The 12,958-nt window shown below is 42.8% G+C and overlaps 1 protein-coding gene across 1 annotated transcript in view; it reads left to right on the forward strand.

Moving 5' to 3' along the window:
• The first annotated feature begins 2,458 nt into the window (after positions 1-2,458).
• The window catches only part of LOC115103980 (heterogeneous nuclear ribonucleoprotein L-like), a 52,661-nt gene continuing 42,161 nt past the window's right edge, over positions 2,459-12,958 (forward strand). Inside the window, exon 1 of the mRNA XM_029625081.2 lies at positions 2,459-2,799. Within this exon, the coding sequence (XP_029480941.1) occupies positions 2,605-2,799 (195 nt within the window). The 5' untranslated portion in view covers positions 2,459-2,604. The remainder of the gene's footprint in view (positions 2,800-12,958) is intronic.

Here is a 12,958-nt window from a genome sequence, read left to right on the forward strand (position 1 = left end):
TTTTAATCAATTACACAATCAAGGCAGGGTCCACCAGTTACCCATGTGGCCCCTTACCTATTCTCCTCCCCAATCTGATGATTAGCAGAGTGGCAGCAGGCTGCAGGCTGTCTACACTCATTGAGAGCGGGCTCCTAAGTCTTCCTGTGGTTGGCGGTCGCAGTGAAAAAATATAAATCATATACTGTATACCTAATAGATACCGTATATATATTTCCATTACATATGACTGGTACTGTATGGTACATACAGTACCAGTCAAAAGTTTGGACACACCTACTCATTCAAGGGTCTTTCTTTATTTGTACTTTTTTCCCCTACATTGTAGAATTATAGTGAAGACATGAAAACTATGAAATAACACATATGGAATCATGTAGTAACTTAGAAAGTGTTAAACAAATCAAAACATATTTTCAACTTTAGAATCTTCCAAGTTGCTTTGCACACTCTTTGCCCACTCAGCTTTGCACACTCTTGGCTACTCTTGGCCAGGTAGCCACCTGGAATACTTTTACAACAGTCTTCAGGGAGTTCCCAGTTTGCTGAACACTTGTTGGCTGCTTTTCCTTCACCCTGTGGTCCAACTCACCCCAAACCATCTCATTTGGGTTGAGGTCGGGTGATTGTGGAGGCAAGGTCTTCTGACGCAGCACTCCATCTTCTTGGTCAAACTCTCCTCTTGGTCAAATAGCCCTTACACAGCGTGGAGGTGTGTTTTGGGTCATTGTCCTGTTGGGAAACAAATGATAGTCCCACTAAGGGCAAACCAGATGGGATGATGTCCATTGTCTAATGTCCATTGCTCGTGTTTCTTGGCCCAAGCAAGTCTCTTCTTATTATTGGTGTCCTTTAGTAGTGGTTTCTTTGCAGCAATTCAACCATGAAGGCCTGATTCACGCAGTGTCCTCTGAACAGTTGATGTTGAGATGTGTCTGTTACTTGAACTTTGTGAAGCATTTATTTGGGTTGCAATCTGAGGTGCAGTTAATTGTTGATTTCTGAGGCTGGTAACTCTAATGAACGTATCCCCTGCAGCAGAGGATTCCTTTCCTGTGGCGGTCCTCATGAGAGCCAGTTTCATCACAGCGCTTGATGGTTTTTGTGATTGCACTTGAAGAAACTTTCAAAGTTCTTGACATTTTCTGGATTGACTGACCTTCATGTCTTATGATGGACTGTTGTTTCTCGTTGCTTATTTGAGCTCTTCCTGCCATAACATGGACTTGGTATTTTACCAAATAGGGCTATCGTCTGTACACCAACCCTACCTTGTCATAACACAACTGATTGGTTCAAATGCATTAACAAGGAAAGAAATTCCACTAATTAACTTTTAACAAGGCACACCTGTTAAATGAAATGCATTCCAGGTGACTACCTCATGAGCTGGTTGAGAGAATGCCAAGAGTGTGCAAAGCTGTCATCAATGCAAAGGGTGGCTACTTTGAAGGATCTCAAATAAAAATAGATTTTGATTTGTGTAACACTTTTTTGGTTACTACATGATTCCATATGTGTTATTTCATACTTTTCATGTCTTCACTATAATTCTACAATGTAGAAAATAGTAAAAATAAAGAAACCCCCTGGAATGAGTAGGTGTGTCCATACTTTTGACTGGTACTGTATATATTTATTTAAATTCAAAATTGTTGCCTCTTGGGCCCCCCACGAGACTGGGCCCAGAGGCTTCGACCCCAGTAAGCCCTTGCATTAATCCGGCCCTGCTGGTTCCACAGCCTTTTTTTAGGTAAGATGCCCAAATACATTTTTGGGGAGATTAAATGTGCACCAAATCATTTTTTTGTGTTCAGGTAGGCCTAACACTTGGACTGAAAAGTTGAGTAAACCAACAAAAAGGCTGTGGAACTAGTTACTTAATAATAATTTGTTGAAAAAACTAGATTGTTTTCTTCATTATATAGTTTGAAGTCTAATAGTACCTTACTATTACATAGTAATAACAGAATAGTAATTGATTAATAGCCTATAGATTGCTTATAGAAATTAAGTGCTATTTGCATGTGAAAGTAGGGCGGCAGGTAGTGTAGCTGTTAAGAAGAGCATTGGGCAAGTAACTGAAAGTTTGCTGGTTCAAAGTCCCCGAGCTGACTGTGGAGGTCGGTCACTTAACTATAATTGCTGCTGTAAGTAAGAGCATCTACTAAATTACTAAAATGTCAAGTGTCATGGGATACATTTGCTTCATTGTTTACCTTTTAATTGGGCCTAGTGACCCACTCTTTGATGGTATGCACGTAGAGTACAGACTGTGGCTCGCGATACAGAAGCTTCTATCGTATCTTCGCTTTTTACGCATAACCCCCATAGCCAATCAACGACTGTATTCAGAAGAGAAGCAAAGGTTGTCCAATGGAAAGAAATCTGCAATGTGAACAAAAGAGTGAAGACGCACGCACAAGGGGGCGTATTGGGGGGTGACATTGCCGTCAATTGCGCACAGCTGTCAGAATTCTAGTTCGCTTGGTCGACATTTTATCGTAGAGCCACATGCATGCAACTTTCTGGACTGCTTTTTTGTGATTAGTTTCTCAGGTGGTGAATTAATCTAAAACCAACAAATAATTGTATTCATCAATAATGTCTCTCATTGAGGAATACGAGGAAGGGGAATACGAGAGAGCACCTAAGCGTCTCAAGACGATGGATGTGGAGGAGGGGGAGGATTCGGATACAGCTTCCGCGGGGCTGCTAGGAGACGAAGAGGATGCTACGGGGACCCCCGGGGGAAACCGGGCCCGGTGGTCAACAACAAAATATGGGTCTGGAAGAAAGGTGGGTGTAGACATAGCATTGCTCATTGTCTTACGTTCCTTAGATGCTTGGCTTGGAAAAAGAGAGTAACCATATTAAAATAAAAAAGTCAGTGTTGTTTCCTATCTCTCATACATTTATTGGGCAAGTGACAGTCTTCAATAAACTTTTTGGACTAGGATTGTCAGATGGGCCAATGATCCAGCCGCAGTTCTGAGAATCTTAAAAGGCTTCTTGATTATTTATGGACTGATTTCCAATAATGACAATTTAGGTTTGTGTCAAATATATTATGCTAGAGTCAAGAAATGTTCTTCAGAAAGCATACAAAATACAAATGAAAGATGAAAGCATAGACTATAGAACGTGTGTGGAGTTGTGTACAGTAGCTCATGTCTATGAAAACACAAGACTTGGGAGTTCTCAACCCGAACGAAGCACGCTATTTAACTTCGTTACCCCGTAATTTGATTTTACATTAGTGTCCCCGACAGTCTGGCGGCTTGAAATCTATTTTGTCTCAATAATAATGAGACAAATAATACGCAGGTTATCAGCGTTCATCATCAATTTAGAGACTGTCCCCGGAAGCAATGTATCCGTGGGTGTCTTTGCTTAACCACATTTAGACAAACGCTATGAACTGGGGCTTAAGATATGTATTATTTGGATGAATGTCACTGTGAAGAACCATATCCAATTTCTCACCCAAGGCTAACATTGTTTCACCAAAGAGGATGACAGAGATGCTCTGATGTACCCACATTCACAGTCACAACATATCCTCATAAATAAGTATTTACATGGTTATCTACATAAGTATGAACACATGTTTATCCACATGCTGAAATAGACTTCAAACCCCATGGTATTCTATATGTAGATTTGTGGTCTAGGATCCTTTATGAGAAATACAGGAGGGTTTGCTCAGGATTCCAAATCACACATGCTGCATCAGGTCCATCTCCAGAGAGAGCTGTAAGAGAAATGTAACCATTTGAATACAGAGTGAGTACTGGTTGAGCACTGCTTATCTGGACGTATTAGACCTTCTCTGCTCCCTGTGAAGTCACAGACAGTGCTGTCACTCGTCCAATCTACCGAAAACACACACTCTTGTGCAAACTGTGGACCAGTACCTTTGTGTCCGTCCTGGCATTTCTTAAAGACCCACAGTCTAAATAAATTAAACATTAATTTTAAATATGTGTGGCCTAGTCCTGGAGTAAAAAGCATTCTAAATGGAGATTTTCAATTGAAATGGCTTTTTAGTCCAAGACTAGACCTAATCTGTGTCTATAAACCTGGCCCAAATATTCTCAATCTTGGATATTGGTTATCCCTTCCCCAAGCTGTTGCTGTAATATGATAATGTAATCTTAGTCAACCTACCTCGTAAAATAAGGGTTAATAAAATAAAATAGATTTTTGTGTACTTTGCCCTGATGGTCATTTGGTCATTTAAGAAAAAGTCCAATCAAGAGGGAACACTCTTCCTCTTTGGCTTGCTTTTACACATCACACACCTCACCTGTGTTCAACAGTAGCATGGTAATATGTTTGTCTCCCTTCCTCTTTTAATTCGCTACACTTTTATTGGTATATCAATCTCCTACTTAGCTTTGGAACAATATCTCCTCAGTATATCTCCTCAGTATATCTCCTCAGTTTGGGCAGTGACAGAGGCTGCATATCAAGGCCCTGGTCAAAAGTAGTGCATTATATAAGGAATAGGGTGCCATTTGGAATGGAGCCAGACAAGCACATCGAAAGAACCCTGGTGGGCGACGGTAGGCTTTATCGTGGCCCAACAGAACATTAACATGTTTATTACGTGCCTAGCAATGAGGCTCGTTGGTGTGATTGATAGGGAGAGATAGTTTGAAGTGCAGTTTGCATTCTTAATCGTATCCCATTGGCATATGCAAAGAGGGAATTACATTGTGGTCTCTTGGATGGTAGTAATGCCACTACTGGCGCGATTCTAGGCACTATCTCATAAAGCCAAGGGCCCTGGCTGATAAACATCTGGGTGCGCGGCAAAGCTTGGTTCAGATGCCGGGATGAATCTCTGAGTCATTGTATGAGTCCCAAATGGCAAAATATTCCCTTTATAGTGTATTACTTTTGACCAGAGCCATATAGACCCTGGTCAAAAGTAGTGGACTATATAGGGAATTAGGGTCCCATTTGGGAGGAAGACACAGTCCCTCATTGGGTTTCAGTGTATAAATAACCGTTTGGCATTTGTGGGCAAAAAAACAACGTTTGGCATTTGTGGGCAAAAAAACAAAGCAATTTTTGCATTTTGTGACTCAGAATTAATCATTTCCACAAAATATTAGTATGTTACAAATGTTTGCTCATACCAGTGTGACGAAAGCCTCATCTTTGGGCTGCATGGAACCTGCTTTCGGAGATAGGACTGTGGCCGTTTGGCTAAGAAATTAGCTTCAGTGTGGACCTGGGTGGCACAGCTCTAGGTGAACTTTGACTGGGACTATATTCCAATATCCATACTAACTATGGACATTAAATCGAACACTAGAAACAAATATTTTCCCCTGTACACGTGTAATTATTTTACTGTAAATTAGTTTGACTGCCTTCCTTGTATTTATATTTCTGCTAAATGTTATTCTATTTTATTCTAGATCGCGTAAACGCATCTAAGACCAGGCTAGGTTACCACTGTCTGGTCTACTTCGTAAACTAGATTTGGGCATTTCCATGTAAAAGACCCATGAGCACTAACATGAGAAGTTCATAGGAGCACATCAAATTGGGTGTCAAATGAAAGCTAAGAGTCGATACTTTTGAGAAATGAAGGCATATATAAATGTCTCTACATTAGGAATAAGCAAAGGCTTTGATTTCTGGTTAAACAGATGGAAAAGGGGTCTTAGAAAACATCTAGCAGAAACAGTTTTAAAATCTATTAGAAATATATAAAAAGACAATGATGTTGAAGTAAAGACCCCTGCCACCTAATATCATTTATATTTAGTTTTGCCATAATGGTTTGCCTCCAGTAAGTTTAAGAAATATAGTCTAGTCTTGTCATTCTGTTACCAAAACACCACATATCTTTAAAAAAAAATCTAATTTCTCTTCCTAGTGAGGGAGGATAATGAATGTTCACAGAAGTAACAAGTAAAGGTAGACCTACTAATTAGTTATAGTGGTTTTACGAATAACAATTTGGTTTATGATTTATTAAGTGATTAAAGCAAGTTATTCTGTCACCAAATCAGTAACAGAATGACTGCAACTGAATTGGCTACAATGGAAATTCATAGTAGTCACAAATCACCTTTGGGTTACCTGCTACTGTCCTTCCTTCCACTGTTATGTTCAGCTCATAACTGTTTTCTTTCTCCTTCTGTCTCATGGTTAAACCAGGAGTGTGAAAACAGTCTGGACAACTTACACTCTCTCCAGTTAATGTCACCCTTCCAGCTCTTATTGATACCTATAGGGCTGAGAATTACCAGGGACCTCACAATATGATATTATCATGATACTTAGGTGCCAATACAATGTGTATTGCGATTTTCACAATTATATATGTATTGCAATTCCATCCTGTGATTTTATTGCGATTCGATGTTCCAAACATATTGCTCACCATATATCTGCTGCAGAGAGACAAGCGAGAGCCATGAGAAAACCAGTTTTGATCAGTCATGGAAATAAAAGTGCAGAAAACAAATTGGCTCCATTTAAAAAATGTGCAGTATAGTATTGGTCAGTACAATCAAGTACCATATTGTATTGTACAGTAGAGAAGGGTTTATTACAGTACAGTAGAGCACACTAGAGTAAAGTACAGTATAATTTACTGCATTGTACTGTACTATACTGTACTGTACTGTACTGAACTCTACTGTACTGTACTTTACTGTGCTGTACCGTGATGTCCAAACTTGTGAAACATAGACGTCTATGATTGGCACTGTTTTGGTCCGGTTCGGACCAACCAAATTTGGTATTATTTGGGGGCTGAGCTCATTATAGTAATAGTTAGAATAATACCCAAACCTGCAAAGAAGCATATATCATTGTTCTACCTTTTTGTACCTATTCAGGATACATCACCATGCATCTCTGTATAGTACAGATCAGGGAGGGACATACGATGTCACTCTGCTACCATCATTTTGTTACCGGGTGTTAATCCATTTCACTTACTGAAAGTCAATAACCAAAATAGTTTTTTTCAAGCTCGAGGTGCATTATCATAGCTGACACCCCATTCTTTCTGCAGACATCTTTGGATATTAATTCGGATTAGATACATTATTTAAAATTTTGGGGTGGAAAACGTGGCCACATAATAAACGGAGGAAAATGTTAACGACATTATGTTACTCTGCACTCTGTTTTTATCACATTTTCTGTGGAAAGTCCTAAAGTTGTATGGTTTGTTTCACTTTGCAATCAATGGTTTCTGTTTGGCATACTTTTAAAGTGGAAAAGTCAGAGTCTCAGTGTCATTCTGTTACCGTAGAATTGCCCATTTCTAAAAAGAGGGGCTGAACCCTCTGTCTCTGCCTCCTTCTGACAGACTGAAGTATACCAACCAGTCTTTGTCTTGGCCTGTACCTGTATAAAGTATGCCGATTTGCATTGAAAGTGATCCAGTGTTGTCTTTGGTCAATATAAAATCTCAAATCGTATGCTTTTATCCTGTCATAAAGATGAGTATCAAGGACAGGCAATCGTTAGAAACACACAAAAACTACATTTGAGATGAGATAAAGGAAACTCCAAGGGTTACATGTTTGACAAACCAGCAATCAACACTGTCAAGGCTGAATAACGCATCTGTGTGTTGTCCTGTTCTCTCAGCTTGTTTTCCACATTCCCCCACGAGGTAGTTACAAAGCAAGCATCTGTTGACCTCTGAAGAAATACTACTACCTACGACAGATGCTGAAGATGGCAAGATGGTTTATTTTAAAGTGGTTGTGGCTCTCTCTCTCTCTCTCTTTACCTCTCTGTCTGTCTGTCTGTCTGTCTGTCTGTCTGTCTGTCTGTCTGTCTGTCTGTCTGTCTGTCTGTCTGTCTGTCTGTCTGTCTGTCTGTCTGTCTGTCTGTCTGTCTGTCTGTCTGTCTGTCTCTCTCTGTCTCTCTCTCTGTCTGTCTGTCTTTCTCTCTCTGTCTCTCCTACATTCATTGAGCTGTAGTGGAAAGGCTTAATGCTCCCAGGGTGGTGTTTGAAGTGAATCCGAGACGTAAGTTTAATTATCGTCAGTTCTATCTTCTTCTTCTTCTTCTTCTTCTTCTTCTTCTTCTTCTTCTTCTTCTTCTTCTTCTTCTACCCTGCTGACAGGCTCTTAAACAGATTCCCACTGTGCTGATGTTATCAGGAGTCACTTAGGAGCTTATAAATTCAACTCAGTCGAGGACTGAAACAAAATTCTCCACCTGTCCCCATTCTCTTTCAGTCTCTCGATCTATCCTCTCTTCCTTTTCCTCCAGGAGCTTAGCTGGCCCCATAAATGTCAAGCAGTGAGGCAGCTATGCCCGCTGTGAATGCCTTTCTGTGGACACTGTCAATATTTTCTATTTGATATAATTTTATATTGCTCCCAAATCAGTAGGGAAAAAGAGGTATAACAGTCTAATCCCAGAACTGTTTGTGCTCTGTAGCCAACTCCTATCACTAGAAAAGCAGTGCCTCGAGGGACCCCACTCTCAGCCAATGAGCATTCATTTTGACTGCAACATTCAAACAGTGTAATAGATACATTTCATATATGCTATTTGGTTGTGTTTATGAAGGTATTGGGTAACATTAGAATAAAATATATATATATATTTCAAAGAACACAATAGCATTTTTATTAGTTTACTGTAGGCTATCTGCTACCACATGCTCATATGTGTAGTGCATGGAACAGTGGTTATTCTTGGAAAAGGGATATTTTGAAATAGAGCTAATCTCTTACATTTTGAGACTTATTTTCAAAGGTTAGTGTTTTGGAAACTGGAATCTGCTCTTTCTGATGATATATAGAAATCAAAACATCTTACTTTCGTGTGACTCTGTAAGAGGATTTGATGCTCCGGGGAAAAAAATGACCTCTTGTCCTCTTAAAATTGCTAATAACACAAATTCTGTTAGCGATATCGAAATTCTAAGAACATACCTGTGTTAAATAGACTTATTTAGGGAAAGTCGAGTAATGTGGGGAGGGGATGACTTTAATAAGAGATATTTACATTTTAAATTAATATGTAGTCAACATTTTGTGCTTCTAGTGCTATGGCCGTGCTTCTAGTGCTATGGCCATGCTTCTAGTGCTATGGCCGTGCTTCTAGTGCTAAGGCCGTGTTTCTAGTGCTAAGGCCGTGTTTCTAGTGCTAAGGCCGTGTTTCTAGTGCTACGGCCGTGTTTCTAGTGCTACGGCCGTATTTCTAGTGCTACGGCCGTGTTTCTAGTGCTATGGCCGTGCTTCTAGTGCTATGGCCACGCTTCTAGTGCTATGGCCATGTTTCTAGTGCTATGGCCGTGTTTCTAGTGCTATGGCCGTGCTTCTAGTGCTATGGCCACGCTTCTAGTGCTATGGCCGTGCTTCTAGTGCAATGGCCGCGCTTCTAGTGCTATGGCATGACAGCACAAAGAGATCTGGGACCAGGCTACAGGTGTAATGCCACAAAAATAAAAAATTTGAAACCTAGTTGGTGAAGATGTCTGTAAAATTGAGATTGCCTAAAGCTATTGTACCTAAAACACGAAAACAGTACTACTGTCCAATTGAAGAGTGTAACAAGGACTCAGAGGCTTGTGCTGTGAAGCGTATTCCCATTGGAAATCACTGTGCAAACAATTGAAAAGGCAAACATTAACAGATGACTGTAGTAGAGGGAGAGAGGGATAGGATTTTTGCGGGTGGCTTTGTTGACCGACTCTCCTCATTATTAGGATAAGGCTGTGTTTCTCTCTGTCCAACTCGCCCTCTCTTTTGCAGAGGCCTCCCCGTCTGTCTTAGGCCTCTCCCTTCCTCTCATTTCCCTTCCTCTCCTTTTCACTCCCTCCCTTTCTTATCCCTCTCTCTATCCCTCTCTCCCTCCCATGAACACAGTACAGCAGTAGTTGCAGCGTCATAGCCAGAGTATGCCCCAAGTTCCATTAAGCTAGAGCTTGATCAAACCACTGCTGTGAGACACGGGGAATAGGGTGGGTCAGAGTCAGGTCACCCTTCCAAGACTGACATGATGATGTTCTATGAAATACTGGTTAAGATCTCTGTTGATGGTTGTGAAGCTTGAAATGTTGGCATTCAATAAATAAGTGATACTCTGCAAGAGCAATGAGAGAGAGCTTCTTTTCTTTGAACTATTATTCAATGTTTCCTAGCCTACACACCTACAAAGCAATGCCTAGATGTAAAATTGCAGTGCATTTCACTTATAGGAAATGTTGTTTCCTGACTTGTGTTCATTATATACATACAGTGGTTTTTGTGGCCATTGGCCATTTTCAATGGTGCCAGTCCTAACAAAGAAACATGGAAAATCTATTGAGGTAATACTGGTACACCAAAAATGGTTCTACAGCAATTCAATGGTAACATTAGTAAGGGCTGCTATGATATACAGTACATTTGGAAAGTATTCAGACCCCTTGACTTTTTCCACATTTTGTTATGTCTTATTTTAAAATGGATTAAAACATTTTGTTTAAATCCTCATCAATCTACACACAATACCCAATAATGACTACATTTTTGCAAATGTATAAAAAAATAAAAAAATGAAATATGACATTTACATAAGTATTTAGACCCTTTATTCGGTACTTTGTTGAAGCACCTTTGGCAGGGATTACAGCCTCGAGTCTTTGGGGGTATGAAGCTACAAGCTTGGACCCCACTCCACCATAGTCTTAGTCCGCTTTTGTGGCCTCCTAGGAACGGCGACCCTTGTCGCCAACCTAGGACTGGCAACCCTACTAAAGGGCCCCTCAGGACTGAGGGGTAGCTCAGGACTGAGGGGTAGCTCAGGACTGAGAGGTAGCTCAGGACTGAAGGGTAGCTCCTGGCTGGCTGACGGCTCTGGCAGGTCCTGGCTGGCTGACGGCTCTGGCAGCTCCTGGCTGACTGACAGCTCAGGACAGACTGGCGGCTCTAGCGGCTCAGGACAGACGGGAGACTCTAGCAGCTCAGGACAGACGGGAGACTCTAGCAGCTCAGGACAGACGGGAGACTCTAGCAGCTCAGGACAGACGGGAGACTCTAGCAGCTCAGGACAGACGGGAGACTCTAGCAGCTCAGGACAGACGGGAGACTCTAGCGGCTCAGGACAGACGGGAGACTCTGGCGGCTCAGGACAGACGGGAGACTCTAGCAGCTCAGGACAGACGGGAGACTCTAGCAGCTCAGGACAGACGGGAGACTCTAGCGGCTCAGGACAGACGGGAGACTCTGGCGGCTCATGACAGACGGGAGACTCTAGCAGCTCAGGACAGACGGGAGACTCTAGCAGCTCAGGACAGACGGGAGACTCTAGCAGCTCAGGACAGACGGGAGACTCTAGCAGCTCAGGACAGACGGGAGACTCTAGCAGCTCAGGACAGACGGGAGACTCTAGCAGCTCAGGACAGACGGGAGACTCTAGCGGCTCAGGACAGACGGGAGACTCTGGCGGCTCATGACAGACGGGAGACTCTGGCGGCTCAGGACAGACGGGAGACTCTGGCGGCTCAGGACAGACAAGGCGCACTGTAGACCTGGTGCTTGGTGCCGGTACTGGTGGTACTGGGCCGAGGACACGCACCTCGGGGCGAGTGCGGGGAGGAGCAACAGGGAGAACTGGGCTCTGGCGACGCACAGGAAGCCCGGTGCGGGGGGCTGCCACCGGAGGGCTGGTGCGTGGAGATGGCACCGGATAGACCAGACCGAGAAGGCGCACTGGAGATCTGGAGCACTGAGCCTGCCCAACCTTACCTGGTTGAATGCTCCTCGTAGCCAGGCCAGTGCGGCGAGGTGGAATAGCCCGCACTGGGCTGTGCAGGCGAACCGGGGACACCATGCGTAAGGCTGGTGCCATGTATGCCGGCCCGAGGAGATGCACTGGAGACCAGATGCGTAGAGCCTGCTTCATGGCACCTGGCTCGATGCCCACTCTAGCCCGGCCAATACGAGGAGCTGGAATGTACCACACCGCATAACACAGTGCCTGCCCGGTGCAACGCCCTCTCTCTCCACGGTAAACACGGGGAGCTGGCACAGGTCTCCTACCTGACTTCGCCACACTCCCCGTGTGCCCTCCCCCAAGACATTTTTGGGGCTGCCACTCGGGCTCATACCGGTGCCTCTCTGCTTCCGCTGCCTCCAGCTCTGCTTTGGGACGGCGATATTCCCCTGGCTGTGCCCAGGGTCCTTTGCCATCCAGAATCTCCTCCCAAGTCAAGAAGTCCTTTGATTGCTGCTGCTGTCCATTACCACGCTGCTTGGTCCATTGTTGGTGGGTTATTCTGTCACGATCGTTGTATGGAGTAGACCAATGCGCAGCGTGGTTAGAATACATTCTTCTGTATTAATGAAGACCATGAAGAACACTTAAACAAAAACAATAAAACGAATAAGATTAACGTGACCGCTATATAAACAATGTGCTAACGTGCAACATAACATAGACAATAACCCACAAAATACCCAAAGAAGATGGCTGCCTAAATATGGTTCCCAATCAGAGACAACGATAAACAACGATAAACAATTGAGAACCAATCTAGGCAACCATAGACCAACATAAACACCTAGATGAAAACAACCCCATAAATCTACAAAAAACTCTAGATAGTACAAACACCCTAGAATAAGACAAAAACACACATATCACCCATGTCACACCCTGACCTAACCAAAATAATAAAGAAAACAAAAAATACTAAGGTCAGGGCGTGACACTTCTCTGCAGATCTTCTCAAGCTGTGTCAGGTTGGATGGGGAGCGTCACTGCATAACTATTTTTAGGTCTCTCCAGAGATGTTTGATCGGGTTCAAGTCCGGGCTCTGGCTGGGCCACTCATGGACATTCTGCGTTGTCTTGGCTGTGTGCTTAGGGTTGTTGTCCTGTTGGAAGGTGAACCTTCACCCCAATCTGAAGTCCTGAGCGCTCTGGAGCAGGTTTTCATCAAGGATCTCCCTGTAATTTGCTCCGTTCATCT

This window comes from Oncorhynchus nerka, linkage group LG21 (genome assembly GCF_034236695.1).
Source record: "Oncorhynchus nerka isolate Pitt River linkage group LG21, Oner_Uvic_2.0, whole genome shotgun sequence".
NCBI classification, from domain to species: Eukaryota; Metazoa; Chordata; class Actinopteri; order Salmoniformes; family Salmonidae; genus Oncorhynchus; species Oncorhynchus nerka.